Source organism: Camelina sativa, chromosome 2, assembly GCF_000633955.1.
Source record: "Camelina sativa cultivar DH55 chromosome 2, Cs, whole genome shotgun sequence".
Taxonomy (NCBI): Eukaryota; Viridiplantae; Streptophyta; class Magnoliopsida; order Brassicales; family Brassicaceae; genus Camelina; species Camelina sativa.
In genome coordinates this window covers 24,938,764-24,958,450 of record NC_025686.1, presented here as the reverse complement: position 1 = coordinate 24,958,450, position 19,687 = coordinate 24,938,764, and the positions used below count along the sequence as shown (strand labels likewise).

The following is a 19,687-nucleotide window of genomic DNA, read 5'->3' as shown; positions in this document are numbered from 1 at the left end:
CAATCGATCTTTAACGTTTAGTAATTCATATTGCAGAGCCAGATGCTACTGTTTTCCCTGTAACTCCACCTCTACCTGCAAATTGTGGAGCATCCTATGAATGGCTGGACATCATCGAAGGAACCCTCAATTTCTGTGTGACATTTTTTTTGGGGAGTGGCTCTTTCGGCGAAGTCTATCGCTGCAACTTCAAAAGAAATAACGAGGTATAAAAACCCCAAAAGGTCATTTCCTTTAGGGTTATATATCGAAACCCAATTTCTAAACCAGAACTGCGACTTTTGATTCGTTAGGTTGGAGCTGTGAAGATTCAAGCTCATAACAACGAAACTGGTCATAAAGAGTTCTTGGCAGAGGTTACAACGTTGCATGAAGCTAATCACCCAAACGTGATTAAACTTCTTGGCAGATGTTACGGCCGCAGAAACCGTGCTATAGTTTACGAGTTCATGCCCAATGGCACTCTCGGACGCCACATCTTTGGTAAAGAAAGAAAACTTAACGAAACCTTTTTAATTGATTCTCGTTCTGTTTGTAAATTCAGTAAACTCCTTCATTGTTCTGTTTTGGTAGATGCTAGGCTGGGTCAGGTGCCTCAAGGAGGTCTAGAGCAGCCAACTCGGGTTTTGGATTGGTCCACCAGGATGAGGATTGCGGAGGGTGTAGCTGAAGGTTTGATTTATCTACACGATGTGCTTAAAGTGATCTACGGGGATCTTAACGTGGGCAATGTGCTTCTGGATTCTGACTTTGTGCCAAAATTATCTGGCTTTGGATTTGCGACCAATGTTATCCAAGATAACAGAGGTTTAGAGCAAAATAACGAGCGGATCAAGGGAACTCCAGGATACCTGGCCCCGGAATGCGAATACGTTAATTTAGTTTCCACTAAATCAGACGTGTTCAGCTATGGAGCGTTTTTGCTAGTGCTTTTCACGGGAAAAAACTCATTTAGCACTGCTCATAATCTCAAGATCTCAGACTGGGTACGACTAAATGCTTAATTTAAAATTTTTGTTCTAACTAATATATAAACTGAGTACTGAGTTGTGTTTCGGATGTTCTTTTGTTTTTTTTCCAGTTTCTGCGAGTATGGGCTAGGCTAGGGGATGCCCCTGTGATGACAGTTGATGCTGCGCTTCTTAACACGTATTCCGTCGAAGGTTTGAAGAGCATATTTCAGACTGCGAGGCTGTGTATAAACGCAGAGCCACGTACACGGCCTGCCATGCGTGATGTGGTAACGATGGTTCGTCAAGCTGCTGCTTTCCCGGTCATAGTGGTACCCCCAGCTCAAATTTCCCGGTTCTGTTAATCAAGAAGTTTCCTCAGGCGGTTTTATGTAGTCTTTTTTCTTTTCTTTTTGTTACTGAATTTACTAGTTCGATCACTACAAGTGTTTAATCAACGTTTAAGATCTTTCGTCTTCATTTCTTCTATTGGATCAATGCATGATTCTGCAACTTTACAGTTGTACAATATATACCAATATATGGTTTGAATCAGTAGTTTAGTTATAACTTTCTGATTGTTTTCAAAATCTGATTGTGACTAACTATTGAAATTTGATTTGTCTTGACACTGTCATATGAGAAATTAGTATTCTAAAAATGTGTTTTAATATCAACGAAACTGGTGATGAAGTTGAAACTGAGAGGCAAGTGTTTGGTTTATCCGAACAAGGTGAATTTCGAGTTGAAGATACCACTGGAAACCTAGACTCAACAACAACCACCTCCGCTAGCTCCTGTTGTGAAGTGGGAGAGGTATCTCCCAGTTAGATCTCTTAAGGTTCTTTTAGTGGAGAATGATGACTCAACACGCCATATTGTTACTGCCCTTCTGAAGAATTGCAGCTATGAAGGTTTATTGATTGATTTGATCATCCTTGTTTAGCTATCACATTGTTGCTTTCGACTAACTGTTGTAAATTTGGAAACTTTTAATCAGTCACTGCTGCATCTGATGTCCTTGAAGCCTGGAGAATCCTAGAAGATGAGAAGAGTTGCATTGATCTCGTCTTAACAGAGGTTGTCATGCCTGTGCAGTCTGGAACTGGTCTGTTGTCCAAGATTATGAGCCATAAGACACTAAAGAACATCCCTGTCATAAGTATGTACTTAAATTAATTTTTTCAGGACCTAGTTTCAGTATGTGATGCTCAGTTAGTGTAACTTAAGATGTGATGTTCTCTTTTTGTAGTGATGTCATCTCATGATTCTATGGTTCTGGTCTTTAAGTGTTTGTCGAATGGTGCTGTTGATTTTCTCGTGAAACCCATTAGAAAGAACGAACTAAAGAATCTTTGGCAACATGTCTGGAGAAGATGTCACAGTGTAAGTGTTGTGCTTTGATTACTTGTTTTCAAAAAGTTACTCTATGGTCTTATTTTTACTTATGAGTTTTTATATACCAGTCTAGCGGAAGCGGAAGTGAGAGTGCAATACAGAACAAGAAGCCAGCGAAAACTGAAAGCTCTGAAGGGTCAGAAAACGATGCCAGCCTCAGTGATGACGATTATGGGAATGGAAATGGGAGTAATGGTTTGAGTGACCGAGATGGTGGGAGTGATAACGGGAGTGGAACTCAGGTAATACGTTTCTATGGCAATAGATAACAGTTATGTCTGAGGTAACTGTTTATGAGTTTTAATTGGTTTTCAATTACAAATATAGAGTTCTTGGACTAAAAGAGCCGGTAACAGCACTTCACAGTCGTATCAATTTCCTGATGCAACCGATATGAACCTGGGAACCTATGCCAACAGATGGGATGATGTTAATAAACTGAAGGAGAATGAAGATCAGAATGGACAGATAGGTAAGATCATAAATTCATTAGTCAAGTAAAATGTCAATACTCTGATCTTGTGGAACCATTCTGGATAATTTCTCTGTTGTAACGATGACTTTCGATGATTTTGCAATAGGCATGGGATCACAGGAAGGAATGTTTATAGGTAACAAAGTTGAGGAAGAACGAGGAAGCCATGAAAAGGATGCAAAATATACTGTTCAAGCTTTGGAAAGAAACAATGATGACATGCTAAATCGCTCTTCTGGTAACTCACAAGTAGAAAGCAAAACACCTTCATCTAACCCGGAAGATTTGCAATCACTCGAGGTAACTCTGACAAAACCAAGAGAGGCTGGAGATTACAGAACCGGTGATCAAAGTGTTTTGAGGCATTCAAATCACTCTGCATTCTCAAAGTAAGTTCTTGACCTCAACTGCAAAAGAAATGTCAAAACCTGTGACTGATTTGAAGTTATTGTTTCGTGTGTGATATGCAGGTACAATAACGGTGCTACTTCTGCTAGTAAGGTATTTTACGATATGTGTTGTGCTGTCTTTGAAGTCTATGACAGTTTATGTTTTCATCAAAACGCTCTATTTTTTGCTGAGTTAGGCTCCAGAAGAAAATGTGGGAAGTTGTTCTCCCCATGACAGTCCTATTGCGAAACTGATGGGCTCAGGTTCAAGCAGTGATAATTCTTTGAATCAGCAGTCTAGTGGAATTGAACGATCAGCACAAAGAGAAGCTGCTCTGATGAAGTTTCGCCTTAAACGCAAAGAGCGATGCTTTGAGAAAAAGGTATAGTTTTCTAAACCAAACAAGATTAAGCTCTAGTTTTTTGATACGAAATTCATACGCCTGTTTTGTTTGTTTTAGGTTAGGTACCATAGCAGGAAGAAACTAGCTGAGCAGCGGCCTCGAGTCAAAGGTCAATTCATTCGCAAGTGAGTTCAAATCCTCTTTAACATATTTCTCTCTCGATGTACAAAAAGTTGCCTTATATAGTAATTTGACATGGAGTCAAACCCTTTTTTAACCTCTAGGACTAGGAGGGATGATACTAAATCAGGAAATGAGTGTCCAAATAGTGACGACAGCTAAACAACGAAATTGGTATAAAAGAGAGAGATAGAGAGAGATACACTTCGAAGATCTTAAGACTGAAGAACAAAAAAGAAGTTTCACAAAGTGGCGCATTAGCATATTTTGTTTCTTATTACTATTGCAATGAGACTTTCCTTTTATAATATCAATTAGCATATTTTGTTTCTCATTACTATTGCAATGAGACTTTCCTTTTATTATATCAATTAGTATCGTTTAAATATCGTATTCCTGCAAACATAACAATGTAAAACAATCATTTACTCATTACTTCTGATTAATATTTTAATAAAATTCAATATGGATAACTTTTGCGGCCAATCCAAAACCAGAAATCTTGAGCACAATTGCACAAAATCTGCATCGAGAAGTACATTCTCCAGATTGACATGTACTTCTCAATGCGGATTTTGTGTCCAAGATTTCTAGTTTTGGATTGGCCACAAAAGTTATCCAGGATAACAAAGGTGTTGAACAAATAAACGAGCTAGATAGGATGAAGGGAACTCCAGGCTACATAGCTCCTGAATCGGAGTATTCAGGTTTAATTTTAACTAAGTCATTTTTAGCTATGGAGCATTACTGTTAGTACTGGCAGAGTCGGTCCTTGAATTTGGTGGCCTAAAGCATATTTTCTTTGTAAAATCTAACAAATTTTTTTTTTTTCACTAGAATACTAAAATATAATTAAAAGATATTTTAAAAAGTTATCAAATATTTTAACAATGTAAAACAATCTAAAAAAACAACTTTTCTAACTTTCATTTCAGCAAATTCATTGATTAAAACAATCTAATTTTTTTTAGTTTTAGTTTTGTTTGGAAAAGTTGAATATTTATATATTTAGTAGAATCTAATATTTGGAGTTTTGTTTTGTTAAAAACAGGAATTTAAGAAAATTAATTGTAAAACTTTCGACAACTCAGTCTCTTACCAAAAAAAAAAAAAAACAAAAATGTAATCAAACGAAAAAAAAAAAAAATTGTAAAAGAGGAAAAAGAAAAATGTAATTAAAGGTGCAGATTAGTTGGCTTGAACCAACGACCTGATATATAATTGCTAAATACATAGACAGCTGACCTATTCAATCTTTTATATATGTGGCCCTAAACAAATTTCTATATTGTGTGGCCTAAAGCAAATGCTTTGACTGCTTTATGGGTCGGCTGTGGAGAATTTTTATAGGTAACAAAGTTGAAGAACGAGGAAATTGTGAAAAGGAAGCAAACTATNTTCTGTTCAAGCTTTGGAGAGAAACAATGATGACATGCTAAATCGCTCTTCTGGTAACTCACAAGTAGAAAGCAAAACACCTTCATCTAAACCAGAAGATTTGCAATCACTCGAGCTAACTCTGACAAAACCAAGAGAGGCTGGAGATTACAGAACCGGTGATCAAAAGTGTTTTGAGGCATTCAAATCACTCTGCATTCTCAAAGGTAAGTTTTTGACCTCAACTGCAAAAGAAATGTCAAAACCTGTGACTGATTTGAAGTTATTGTTTCGTGTGTGATATGCAGGTACAATAACGGTGCTACTTCTGCTAGTAAGGTATTTTACGATATGTGTTGTGCTGTCTTTGAAGTCTATGACAGTTTCCATCAAAAAGCTTTAATTTTGCTGAGTTAGGCTCCAGTAGAAAATGTGGGAAGTTGTTCTCCTCATGACAGTCCTATTGCAAAACTGATGGGTTCGGGTTCAAGCAGTGATAATCCTTTGAATCAGCAGTCTAGTGGAAGTGAACGATCAGCACAAAGAGAAGCTGCTCTGATGAAGTTTCGCCTTAAACGCAAAGAGCGATGCTTTGAGAAAAAGGTATAGTTTTCTAAACCAAACAAGATTAAGCTCTAGTTTTTTGATACGAAATTCATACGCCTGTTTTGTTTGTTTTAGGTTAGGTACCATAGCAGGAAGAAATTAGCTGAGCAGCGGCCTCGCGTCAAGGGTCAATTCATTCGCAAGTAAGTTCAAATCCTTTTAACATTGTCCATCTAGGTTTCCATAAGTTTCCTTCTATAGTAATGTATTTACATGGAGTCAACAATTTTTTAACCTCTAGGAGGGATGATACTAAATCAGGAAATGAGTATCCAAGTAGTGACGACAGCTAAATCAACGAAATTGGTATAAAAGAGAGAGAGATAGAGATACACTTCGAAGATCTGAAGACTGAAGAACAAAAAAAAAGTTTAGCATATTTTGTTTTTTTTTTTCCATATAAAAAAAAGAAAGTCTACAGACATAACAATATTTGCTATAATATTTATTTTCTACAAACAATCATTTTACTCACTAATTCTGATTAATATTTAATATCCCTTCACTACACTTTTTATCCACACTATTTTCTCTTCGCTTGATACTCTTAGCCTATATTATTCTATGAATATAATTCGAGTAATTTTATTTTTGTTAGTTAACTGCCGTTATTATCAAGAAACGAAGTAACGAACCAGTAAACAGAGTTACAAGTTGTAACTAACAGAGTCAAAACAGAGTATTATTTTATTTTATTTTCTCCCGCTCTGTATATATATTCGCCAACGAGATCATTTAGTGCTCACCATCATCAACTCACTCCGTCTCTCTCTCTCTCGCTCTAGTTTGCTATTTGAGAGTCTGTTTAATTACGTTCTTTTTTCCGGGAAAATAGTTTCTCGAGAAAATCAAAAAGAAAAGCCTCAAGAAAGGATTTCTCTTCGTTGATCGCTACGATGAGTCGTTTCTTTTGCTGTGTCACAGGAGAAACCTCAAATAGCGCACCGCCGGAAGAAGTGTTTGACGACGAACCAATTGAGGACACCGAATCCCTCAATCGTTTGTGGAGAGATGAACTCCAGATCCCTGACTCTCGCAGTCGTCAAGCTCAAGGTTCCGTTTTCGTTTTTCTTTCTTTTTCAATCTTCTGAAATCGAGATTTCTTGTGTGTGTGTTATGGTTTCTTGTGCGTTAAGCAAGTCTGTTTCTTAAGATCTTACTGACTCCTTCGTTTTGATATCTTCACGTTATTGATCGTCTCATGCAAGTGAAAGTATTAGTAGAGTTCTTCTTGTGTGTGTGTTATGGTTTCTTGTGCCTTACGCAATTCTGTTTCTTAAGATTTCACTGACTTCTTCGTTTTGATCTCTTCACGTTATCGATCGTATAATGCAAGTGAAAGTATTAGTAGAGTTCTCCTTGTTTGATTGTTTCCATGGAGTTAACTGATTCATTAACGTCATATGTTCTGCCGTGTACTACAAGAAATCGATGCTAGGGTGATCTTGTTCAATCGATCTTTAACGTTTAGTAATTCATATTGCAGAGCCAGATGCTGCTCTTTTCCCTGTAACTCCACCTCTACCTGCCAATTGTGGACGACCATATCGATGGCGCGAAATCGTAGACTCAACCGTAAACTTCCGGCAAGAGTTTTTTCTCGGCAATGGCAACTTCGGCCAAGTCTATCGCTGCGATTTCAAAAGAACTAACGAGGTATAATAAACCCCAAAAGGTCATTTCCTCTTATGGTTAAATATCGAAACCCAGTTTTTAAACCAGAACTGCGACTTTTTGATTCGTTAGGTTGGAGCTGTGAAGATTCAAGCTCATAACAACGAAACTGGTCATAAAGAGTTCTTGGCAGAGGTTACAACGTTGCATGAAGCTAATCACCCAAACGTGATTAAACTTCTTGGCAGATGTTACGGCCGCAGAAACCGTGCTATAGTTTACGAGTTCATGCCCAATGGCACTCTCGGACGCCACATCTTTGGTAAAGATAACTCAATATCAAACCTTTTATTGATTCTGGTTTAGTTTCTAAACTTACTTAACGTTCTATTTTTGTAGATTACATGAGGAAGAGTCCGATACCTCAAGGTCTAGAGAATCCAACTCGGGTTTTGAATTGGGGGACGAGGATGAGAATTGCTGAGGGTGTAGCTGAAGGTCTGATATATCTACACGACGTGCTAAAAGTGATCAACCAAGACGTCAAGGCTGGGAATATTCTACTTGATGCGAACTTTGTGCCGAAGCTGACTGATTTTGGATTGGCGACTAAAGTCGTTGTAAACAGACGCGGCGTTGAGAAGCGGAGCAAGATCACTGAGTTGAAGGGAACTATGGGATACATCGCACCAGAAGCAGAGCAGTCCCACTGGGTTTCGACCAAGTACGATGTCTATAGCTATGGAGTTTTTCTGATTGTGCTCTTCACCGGAAGGAAAGCTTATGATGATCGGGAGAGACCTGAAGCAAAAAAGAAACTCACTGATTGGGTATGACTCAAACTTTGTACATCTAGGTTTAGTTTTTATACGTTTCGTGTTCCAGAAGTAACTTAGGTTTTCTCGAATGTAGAAGTAACTTAGGGTTTGTCGAATGTATTTTCCTTTTGCAGTTAATGCCAGTGTTGACTAGATTGGAGTATGCGCCTTTGGTTGTTGATGTTGCGCTCGGTAAAAAGTATTCGGCTCAAGGTTTAAACAGAATATTTGAAACAGCGAGGATGTGTTTAAACGCGCAGCCACTTGAACGGCCTGCAATGGATTTTGTGGAAACGTTGGTTCGTGAATCTGCAGCTTACCTGGTCCCAGAGGAGCAGCCCCAGGTGAAAGAGAGACGTTGTTCGACCTAAGAAGTTTGATCAGGCGATATTATCTAGGGTTTTTGGTTTTTAGGTCTTTTCCAGAATCATATTATAGACTTGGTTTTGTTATTATTTGATCAGACAATTTCCCTCTACAAGTTTTTAATCAACGTTTAAGATCTTTTGTCTTCATTTCTCTGTTATGAAACTTCTTGATATTGGATAGAAGAGATAAAAAAAGCAGAGCATAAAAGTTCATGTTGGCATTTTGTTAGATGTGTAAGTGGCAGAACTAGCCTTTTTGATTTCCAATGCAAGAACCCACCAAATCAATTCTATCGGGTCAATGATTCTGCTACTTTATACAAGTAAAGTTGTGAAAGGTCTTGACTCTTCTCTTGATCATTTAGACCAAGAATAGCTCTATATTTATGATTTGAATCAGTAATTTAGTGGTTATCATCTACTTAAACATGGAGTCATTTAGCCTTTAGGATGGATGATTCTAAATCAAGAAAAATTAATGAGTGTCCAAGTAGTGATGACGACAGTTGAACAACAAAACTAGTATACAAGAGACTAGAGAGATTCACTTCCAAGATCTGAAGAACAATATGTTAGTTTACAAACTTTAAGAGAGAGTTTGATTATATTTTTAGTAATCTTTTCTTTACATTTTATTTATTAAAAAGTCTATAAAGATTATTGCCATGATAATTAGTAAGTAATCTTGTTCAAATATCGTATTTCTATAGATATACTATTGTACTTGCTATAGTATTTAAGTTCTACAAACAATCATTTACACATGAATTTTGACTAATATTTTAATAGTGATTAATCAAGTCTTTGTCTTTATATTTTCACAAAATATCCATGATAAATACAAGGGAGATTCTCAAAAGTAGCACCAAAAAAAGTTTTGTTTTCCAAATATAGCACAACATCTCTGAAATTCCAAAAATAACACTATACTAGATTCACCCTCGGTACACCGCGAGAATATTTTTTACTTTAAAACAATTTAAGTAATGTTTTATAAGTGAACAATATATTAAATCAATATATTTTGTAGTGCAGTAGTATGTGGTGTATTGTGTTATAGTGAAGCTAGGATATCATATTGTTAATGGAAAAATTGCATATTTAATCTTCAAAGTGGTTAAAGGTAGCAGTTTAAACCTCATAAGTATTAAACTAACACTCTAAACCACCAAACTAATTATACTAACATAATAAACCTCTAAACTAGTTTTTTTATTTGCAAGGCAAAAAAAGTAACAGTACTATTCAGTTTCGGGTAAAAATGTGGTGACGTGTCTGTCAATATATAGTTTTTTAGTTAAAGATAATATAACTAATAAACCAATTTAGAAAAAATATAAAATCTCTCCGCCGTTTCATGGATCTGCTCTCCGGTACACCACCTTCCTCATCCGACGATCTCTTCTTAATTCAGAATATCTTCCTACTACAACTATTCTGTTGACCCAAGATCCATTTAATTTTTGTCAAGTGTTTCTGTGTTGTTAAGGGGTCAGTTAAATTGGATTTGTCAGATCAACAGATAAACAAAGAAGACGATTCCAAAGAAGAAGAAGCAAAAGAATAACAAAAAAAGTTCACTTTGCCAAATTAATACTAATTACATTAAAAAAACAAAAATTATGGGTTTAGCATAAAAAACAAAAATTATGGGTTTAGCATAAAAAACAAACTGTATCTTGGGTTTATCAAAAAAAAATTATGGGTTTATCGTCAACACGAATTTTTTTTTTAACTTCGTGTCTCCAAGATTTGAAAGTTTGAATTTTGTTTGTGGGTTTTGTTGTTTGATTTGAAAGTTTTAATCTTTGTTAATGGATGAAACCCTAATAACGGTGAAGATCAGTGTGTAACGAACAATGAGGGAAGGAATCTCCGTTTTCTCTTCCGATTAAAACAGAACAAAAAGAGTTATATGCATGGAAACCGGAAAATGGAAATAGAACGAAACATAACAACTAGGGAAATATTTTTGTTTTTAAAAAAATATAGTAATAATTTTTTTTAAAATCTCTGCTTTTACCGGAAACAAGACAGTTCCGGTTATATTTATGGCGAGTTAAACTACAAAGCTAGTTTAGAGGTTTGTTATGTTAGTATAATTAGTTTGGTGGTTTAGAGTGTTAGTGTAATTATGAGGTTTAAACTGCTACCTTTAGCCTAGGCCTGGGCATAAAAACCGTACCCGAATACCTAACCCGGAACCCGACCCGAAAAACCGGGTTCGGGTTGGGTTCGGGTTTGCCTATAAAACCCTATTGGATTCTATTTTCTAATACCCGTGGGTTCGGGTTAGGGTCGGGTAATACCCGGTACCCGTTTGGGTACCCAATAAACCCGAACATATAAACATATTTATAATATTTATCATTAATATAATGCAATTACCCTAAAGTTATGATTATAATTTTGAATATTTCATTTAGTTTTATACCTAAATATCAAAAATAATCAAAATATCTAAAATATATTGTCACATAAGTCAAACTTTAACTAAATTTATTTAAATTTAATTAATTTTAATTATATTTTTTCGGGTACCCGGTAGTTCGGGTACTAATTGGGTTCTGAAAATTATAACCCAAACCGACCCGAACCCGGTACTACCCGAACCGAACCGAACCCAAACATAGTAAAATATTCGAATGGGTTCTATTTTCCATTACCCATTAACCCGAACCCGAACGGGTAATATCCGAACCCAAACGGGTAACCCGAATGCCCAGCCCTACTTTAGCCACTTTGAAGGTTAAATATGCAATTATCCCTATTATTAATTAAATTTTATGTAGTATAAAATGTACATATTTTTTTATGTGTCTATTTGGTTGCAATGTATAGATAATAGTATTTGAAATTATTTTGAAATTTTAAAATTATTTTGAAATTAAAATTATATGCGTATACTATATTGTGACATTGTAATTTAGTTTGTTTCATCTATTTATAATTAGACACTTTGGAATACATAATTTTGTTGTGCATATAATTCCTTTAATTTTCCACATTTTAAACTTTCAGTTGATCCATACTAATTTTTTGCTTTGTTATTAATATGATACGTATGTGTATATTGTTAGATGAGCAAAAAAAAAAAAATAATAATTTTTGTTATAGAAAGAGATATATGGGTATAGATTCTCAAATATGAAAAGAATTTAATTTAGGATTGCTTTTCATCAAGTCAGCAATGGGCTTGGGCCTTCGTAAGTGAGAGAACTTTGGAAAAATCCAAGTTTTACAAATTTTTATTAATTTAAAATTTAATGTCAATGGCATTCCTTGTAAATAAGTGATAACTTCATGATTTATTTTATAAATATCTCCAAAAATATATATATAGATTTCAAAATTTATCTTTCAAAATTAAATTCTAAATTCAAAAAATTAAACCTTATCCCTCTAGACTATAACCTAAATGTGAAACTGAGAACTCAAACCTAAAAAAAAATTTTAAAAATTAATTTGAAATATTTTAATGTGTTAAATAGTACTATTTATAGAAATTCATGGAATGTATCCATAAAACTTTTTTTTTAAATGTTATTTTAATGTATTTCTCTATTTTAAACATCTTTTTAAGGGTTTTACGTGTGATACTTTTATCTTTTTTTTTATATATTCAATGAATCTAATCTAATTAGTGTATTATTTAATTTTATAATTAATAATAAAAACTTACTCAAGAAGTAGAGCTCATATATTTATATCCTCCGGCTAGTTCTTTTAGTGTTCATCATTCGACTTCTCTATCTCGCTCCAGTTTTTTCGTATAAAGTTCTCTCTCTGTCTAATTACATTTTCCGGGAAAAAGTTTCTCTCGGGAAATAGAAAAAAACTAGAAAAGCCTCAAGAAAGATATATCTTCGTCGATCGCTGCGATGAGTCGTTTCATGTGCTGTTTCGGAGGCGGAAGCTCAAGCAAAGTAGTGCAAGATCCAGAGGAACTGCCGGAGCCAACTAGCGACGAAGAAGGTGAGTAGTTTAATTAGGAATATCGAACTCTGACGATCGTGAACTATTCTCGTTTTCTGATTACTTGTACGACAAGCAAGTCTGTTGATTAGAGTAACTTCTTTTGGGAAACAAGTATCTCGATCTTGCGAAACTGATTTAGGGTTCTTCTTCTTGTTCGTTATCTTTCTTTCTTAAGGTTTCGTTCAATTTCAATGGAATGAGATCGTAGAAGGAACCGAGAACTTCGCTATAACACATTTGATCGGCCGTGGCAGAGTCGGCAAAGTTTATCGCTGCAATTTCCCAAGAATTCATAAGGTATAAACCCCAAAAGACTTGTGCTTTATTGGTTAAAAAATCGAAACCAAGTGTCTGAAATCAGAAACTTTTGATTGATTCAATTAGGTTGGAGCTGCAAAGTTTCATGATCATGGGATTCATGGCGACTTTGCTAGTCTTGGTGAGTTCGTGGCAGAGGTTTTAACGTTACGTGAAGCTGATCACCCGAATGTGATTAAACTTCTCGGCGAACACTGCGGCCATGAAAATACTATTCTTGTCTACCAATTCATGCCTAATGGCTCTCTTGACCACCATCTCTTTGGTAATCAATACAAACCTAATCAACGTACTCTGTTTTACTTCTATATCAACTCTGTTTTAGTTCTGTATCAACTCATTCCAGTTTTGTTAACTCGTTCTCTCTTTTTGTTTGTAGCAAATGCGAGGCAAGTTCAGGGTCTAACGCAACCAACTCGGGTTTTGGATTGGGACACGAGGATGAGAATTGCTGTGGGTGTAGCCGAAGGTCTGGTTTACGTACACCAGGGGCTTTCCTCGATTCACAGAGATGTCAATGCCACAAACATTGTGCTTGACGACAATTTTGTCCCGAAGCTGACTGGTTTTGGAACCGCGGCTAAGATCGCTTACGATGAAGCCGGTGTTGAGATGCAGAGTCGGGTCAATAATATAAATGGAACTGAAGGATACCTCGCACCGGAAACAGAGAACTTCGGGTTGGTTTCGACCAAGTCCGATGTCTATAGCTATGGAGTTTTTCTGTTAGAGCTTTTCACAGGCATGAAAGCTTATGATCGGGAGAGACCTGACGCGGGAGAGAAACTCACTGATTGGGTATGACTCAAACCTTGTACATCTAGGTTTTATTTTTATACGTTTCACTTTTCAGAAGTAACTTAGGTTTTCTCGAAATGTACTTTTCTTTTGCAGTTAATGCCACTGTTGAGTCTGATAACTAGATTGGAGGAATCGCCTGTTGTAGTTGATGTTGCGCTCGGTATAAAGTACTCGGCTGAAGGTTCAAACATAATATTTGAAACTGCGAGGAAGTGTTTAAACGCGCTGCCACTTGAACGGCCTGCAATGGATTCTGTGGAAACATCGGTTCGTGAAGCTGCAGCTTACCTGGTCCCAGAGGAGCAGCCCCAGTGAACGATAGACATTGTTCGACATAAGCAGTTTGATCAGGCGATATTATGTAGGGTTTTTTTTTTTTTTTTGGTTTTGGTTTTTGAAGAAACATATTATAGACTTGGTTGTGTAAAGGTATTAACGAAAGACTATCATTATATCACCTATGATTACTCAAATCCCATATATTATGCTAGAGCACGGGTTGAAATTTATTTTATTTATATTATATTTTTATATAAAATACAATTTATGTTATTATTTTAAAAGTTTTTTTGGATTAAACATTATGCTAAATATGAAGATTTAAAAAAAAATACATATTTTGTAAGTTTTATATTGTTAATGATTATAGATAAGTACCCGTACTATAACACTGGTTAAATTTTATTTCGTAATCTATCTTGCAACCCACTATCTAACTTGTAACCAATCAATCTATCAATTTCGTAATCTATTTTTGGTTAACGTTATTGTCTATCGATACAATATGTGAAAAATAAATTTGTAATACTGCGTTTAAAGATCTTTGGAAACAACGTGATATAAGACTAAAATCTTCCAAAAATACAGTTTGGAATATCCATGATTTTATTTATTACTATTAATATATCAATTATCAATTTGGAATATCCCTAATATTTAGGTATAACCATTAATATTAATATATAGATTAATTTATAACCTATTTGTAACCATTTGTAATCAATTATTAAAAATATAAAGTCTACAAAAACTATGTTGTGTACTTCCCTTATATTAAAAAAGGGATATATATTAACTATATTATTTTATGTAGTCCCTTTAATTATGTCACTTGATTATGGTTTGCACTTATATATAAGTTGTATCATTCTATTTGATAATAAACACAGCAATAATAATAATACAATCGTATCTTCTCTATTCACAAAAAAATGGTTTTGTTACTGGTTCTATGATATGAGACAAGGTCAGGGTGTGAACCTTTTGAGACGATGCCATCTGTAAAATAGTTGTTATTCAACGTTTGAGATCTTTGGTTTTCATTAATTTCTCTGTTACTAAATTTCTAAAAATAGAAGAGAAGATGAGGGAGAGGAAATAACAGAACAGAATAGTTCTTACCTTCAGGAATTTTCAAAACAATCTCTTTGGTTTCCGATGCGTAGATTTGGATTCGATTTCCGTGAAAACCCACCAAATCAACTGGATCAGGATGGATCATTCTTCAACTTTACAAGTCATGTTGTGAAAAGGTCTTTGATTATATAACAGGAGAAGCTTTCTTGGTTGGTAGGTTATCTTAGATCCATCTCTTTAAATGTTTCAATATTAAACTAATTAGTCTTAACATTAATGTTGTTTTACATCCCATTTGATATAGGAATCAGAAGAGATGGAGGAAGCATCAACATCAACATCAACACCAATGACTGCAAAACCAAACGTTGTTAGAAAGAAAATGGCCAAACAACTGACCGGAAAGCGTGAAGATTCGCCGCTCCATTCGGCTGTCAGACGCGGAGATTTCTCTGCGGTGAATGAGATTTTGAGTAATCATATGGAATCAGAAGAGGAACTAAGTGAGTTGTTGCGGAAACAGAACCAATGTGGTGAGACTGCTCTTTATGTGGCGGCAGAATATGGTGATGCGGAGGTGGTTGCAGAGCTCATCAAGTACTATGATCTTGAAGACGCCGAGACCAAAGCTAGAAATGGGTTTGATCCTTTCCACATTGCTGCTAAACAAGGCGAATTGGGTATGCATTTTTGCCAACTTTCATGAAAATTTTTAATCATAAAGAAAGTTTTGTGATATTGATTTTAAGCATTGGGAAGAAACACTTAGATAAACACATGATTAAAGTGTTAATCTTTGTTTGCTTTAAGGAACCACATTCACATAATGTGTGATACATTGATAAAATTTGGAATATGTTATATAGACGTTTTGAGAGTACTAATGGAGGAACATCCGGAGCTAGCAATGACAGTGGACTTATCAAACACGACGGCTTTACACACTGCCGCGGCTCAGGGACACGTTGAGGTTGTAGAGTATCTACTAGAAGCCGCAGGTAGTAGCCTAGCCGCGATCGCAAAGAGCAACGGGAAAACAGCATTGCACTCGGCGGCTAGGAATGGTCACGCGGAAGTGGTAAAGGCGATTGTAGCAGTTGAGCCGGACACGGCAACGAGAACCGATAAAAAAGGTCAGACGCCACTTCACATGGCGGTGAAAGGACAAAGTATTGATGTGGTGGTTGAGCTAATGAAGGGACATCGATCGTCGTTGAATATGGTTGATTCTAAAGGGAACACTGCGTTACATGTTGCTACTAGGAAAGGTCGCATTAAGGTTCGTTAATCATCTCCAATAACATAATGTTTATTTTCAAATTTATACGTTGCTACACGAAATTTATACGTTGAAAATTAAATGTAATGGTATAAACTCAATAATAAACAAAGCATCTTGGAAAAAATAAAATTTATTGAAATTTTAATGTGAATGCAGATAGTGGAATTGCTTCTAGACAACAACGAGACAAGCACAAGCACAACAGCAATAAACAGAGCCGGAGAAACGCCGCTCGACACGGCTGAGAAAACCGGCCATCCAGAGATCGCAGCGGTTCTCAAAACCCGCGGCGTTCCCTCAGCTAAAGCCATGAACAACCCTACTCGGCCAAACGCGGCGCGTGAGCTCAAACAAACGGTAAGTGACATCAAACATGAAGTTCATCACCAGTTAGAACACGCTCGAGAGACGAGGAAACGCGTTCAAGGAATAGCTAAACGCATTAACAAAATGCACATAGAGGGTCTTGACAATGCCATTAACTCAACCACAGTCGTAGCTGTTTTAATCGCAACAGTTGCTTTCGCCGCCATTTTCACCGTACCTGGACAATACGCTGATGAGTTGAGTTCACTCTCTCCGGGACAATCCCTAGGAGAAGCGAATATAGCGGATAGACCAGCGTTTGCGATCTTCTTTATATTTGACTCGATAGCTCTTTTTATATCTTTAGCGGTTGTGGTGGTTCAGACTTCAGTGGTTGCGATCGAGCAAAAGGCTAAGAAGAATATGATGGCTGTGATAAACAAGCTGATGTGGCTAGCTTGCGTTTTGATATCGGTAGCGTTTTTGGCGTTAGCGTTTGTGGTGGTTGGTGAGGATGAGAGGTGGCTAGCGGTTGGAGTGACGGTGTTTGGTGCAACGATAATGCTCACGACGCTTGGGACAATGTGTTATTGGGTCATTATGCATCGGATCGAAGCTTCTAATGTGAGAAAGTCGAGAAAAGAGTCGATGGCAAGATCGAGACAATCAGGATTGTTGGAGTTTTCTGGGATGTTAACCAAGAGAATGTATGCTATTTAGTGATTTAGAGACAAAAGTGTATGTGTTAAGATTTTTGTTCTTGAAAGATTTTTCAAAGATGTAGAAAGCAGAGACTGAAGCGTGTGGAAGAAGTAAACGAAGTTAAACCGTAATTTCATTTTGTTTTTTTTCTTCCGTTATGATATATGAGGCCATTAATGTTCTCTCTTTAAAAAGTTTATTTCAAGGAAACGTTTAAAACTAGCATTGAACTTTTAAAACATTTAAAATTTCTTTCTAATTATTTTAAAACATTGTGGAAGTTATCAATGGATAAGAAAATTGATTCTGAGATCATTGGGTATTGCTACACGCCAATATTTAACAAATTTATCAAAATGATACAACTGTTATTAATATGATATTTAAAAAAAAAAATCTATTGGTCAATGGTACATTGTAAAATAACAAAATATAATCTCTAAACATTTTATAAATTGATACCGTGCAAAAAGCATGGTTTACTTTCTAATAATATATGTTTAAATGGACATAAATAGACATCATGCATCATATAATAAAAACCAAAAACACTATCACCAAAAATAGACACATTTTATTATACTAATAACAAAAAAATAAGAAATGATGTCAACATCAAAGATGAATTATAACGACATTATATTGACATTCTTTATACAGTATATGATCCAAATTCCTAAACCCAAGAAGAAGAACAAAACAGAACAATCTCATCATATCATTCACTTTTGTTCTCTTCCATGGAGTCTTCTACTTCTCTTCTTCCTTCTCAATGGTCTAATCTTCCTTTAGATATACTTGAGTTGGTCTCAAATCGTCTTGACCACGACGGCTCATCAGACACCGTTGATCTCATCTGTCTCCGTTCTGTTTGCGCCACGTGGCGTCTCTTTCTTCCTCTTTCCGACAACAACAACAACAAAAACAACAGTCCTTTTTCAAAATTCCCAAAGTATCTTCCTTTTTGGTCATCTTCTTCTTCATCAACCTCTGGTTTCTTCATTCTGAAACAGAGCAGTGTCTATAAACTCGAAGCTCCATTGATGAATCCGAGTACTTGGCTTGTTAAGCTTCAAGAGACAACATCTCCTGGGAAAATGCGAGTCTTGGATCTCTTCTCAAACGACAGAATCAGTTTCTTGCCTGAGAAGTTCCCGGAAAATATCGATTTGCAAGAGTTTCATGTGAGATTGGTTCGTCGAGCTTACCGTATGGAGTACGCAAACAATGGTGGTGGTGAGATGTCTTCTTGTTTCTGGTCACTGAACTCCGAGAAAGTTGTGATTTTGTCTTCAGGGGAAAGCTCGAAGTCGGCGTTAATGGCGATTCACAGTGGTGGGAAATTAGGGTTTTTGAAGAGTGGAAACGAAGAAAGATGGAGGATTTTGGATCATTCGTGGAATGTGATCTACGAGGACATAATATTGTACAGAGAGGAGAACTGTTGCATCGTTGTAGACGACAAGGGTAAAACCGTAATTTACGATTTGGATTTCAAAGTTTCAGATTTGGCTGATGGTTTGGTCGGAGGAGGTGGTCATAAGAAGCATCTCGTGGAGCGTCCCGGCGGAGAAGTGCTTCTTGTTGACAAATACGTGAAACACGTCTGGTCCATATCGGAGAATTCGAAATCTGCGGTGGAGTTTAGAGTTTATAAGCTGAAGAGAGAAGAGAAGAGATGGGAAGAGGTGAGAGAATTGGGAGATGTGGCTCTGTTTATAGGAGATGATTGTTCTTACTCTGTTCAGATTCCGGCCGGAGATTTCGCCGGAGGTTGTATTTTCTATAAAGATTATAGGAATGGAGGAAGAAGCAGAGGAGTATGCTGTGACGGTGATGGTCTCTTCAATGTGGACTTTGAGATGCAGGGTGATTTTGTGTTTCCTATAAAGCCCAAATGTTTTGGCCCATAATGTGGATTTGGACCTCCAATTCTATGGTTCAATTTTTAAAAACAATAATTGCGTTTAAGCGCTAGTTGTAATTGTTATGCGCTAATTGTGTCATGTACATATATCAGAATCTCAAGTCATATTATAATCAAAGCATGTGTGTTGCTATTGTATTCATGATGATTACAACATGTAACGATTACAATTGCCATGTGAGAGAGGGTAACCAAAGCTATAAATTTGGAGAAATAAATTCTACTACTTGTTTGATAAAACAAACTGATAGGTCTCTTGCCACATAATTTGGAGGTAGAAAAAGTTAATGCTTTGGTCCACTAATGCCTTCTCTTCACACAACATCGTTTTGTTATATATGTAGTCGGTGATATAACAAGTTTGAGGTTGATATGTGGAATATGTATATAAAGTTTTATTACATGCATAAAAATAAACGACAAAGTTTGTTAGTTTGATTTGACAAGATGATCCAAGAGATAAAATCCAAGTTATCGTTTATGTGCTTTCTGATCAAA

The 19,687-nt window shown here is 36.1% G+C and overlaps 5 protein-coding genes and 1 pseudogene across 5 annotated transcripts; all 6 read left to right on the top strand.

The window, feature by feature from the left end:
• On the top strand, positions 30 to 1,315 carry LOC104756581 (serine/threonine-protein kinase CDL1-like; the record flags this gene model as incomplete). The annotated part of the gene is made up of 4 exons (XM_010479192.1): positions 30 to 206; positions 294 to 483; positions 574 to 986; positions 1,082 to 1,315. Coding segments are annotated over 4 exons (1,014 nt in total), but the record flags the coding sequence as incomplete, so codon positions are not given.
• On the top strand, positions 1,579 to 6,038 carry LOC104756572 (annotated as a pseudogene).
• Positions 6,481 to 8,545, top strand: LOC104737453 (serine/threonine-protein kinase CDL1-like). Its single transcript, XM_010457635.1, has 5 exons — positions 6,481 to 6,772; positions 7,206 to 7,375; positions 7,466 to 7,655; positions 7,733 to 8,163; positions 8,286 to 8,545. The coding sequence occupies exons 1-5, from the start codon at positions 6,616 to 6,618 to the stop codon at positions 8,520 to 8,522; spliced, it is 1,185 nt and encodes a 394-aa protein (XP_010455937.1). The 5' UTR covers positions 6,481 to 6,615; the 3' UTR covers positions 8,523 to 8,545.
• Positions 12,401 to 13,931, top strand: LOC104756561 (probable serine/threonine-protein kinase RLCKVII). Its single transcript, XM_010479171.1, has 5 exons — positions 12,401 to 12,494; positions 12,673 to 12,794; positions 12,882 to 13,080; positions 13,195 to 13,613; positions 13,710 to 13,931. The coding sequence occupies exons 1-5, from the start codon at positions 12,401 to 12,403 to the stop codon at positions 13,929 to 13,931; spliced, it is 1,056 nt and encodes a 351-aa protein (XP_010477473.1).
• On the top strand, positions 15,289 to 17,345 carry LOC104737424 (ankyrin repeat-containing protein At5g02620-like). Its single transcript, XM_019232565.1, has 3 exons — positions 15,289 to 15,652; positions 15,839 to 16,251; positions 16,411 to 17,345. Exons 1-3 carry the CDS (start codon positions 15,289 to 15,291, stop codon positions 17,278 to 17,280), a joined length of 1,647 nt encoding a protein of 548 aa, XP_019088110.1. The 3' UTR covers positions 17,281 to 17,345.
• On the top strand, positions 17,972 to 19,276 carry LOC104737415 (putative F-box protein At5g60060). Its single transcript, XM_010457585.2, has one exon. It carries the CDS (start codon positions 18,003 to 18,005, stop codon positions 19,173 to 19,175), a length of 1,173 nt encoding a protein of 390 aa, XP_010455887.1. The 5' UTR covers positions 17,972 to 18,002; the 3' UTR covers positions 19,176 to 19,276.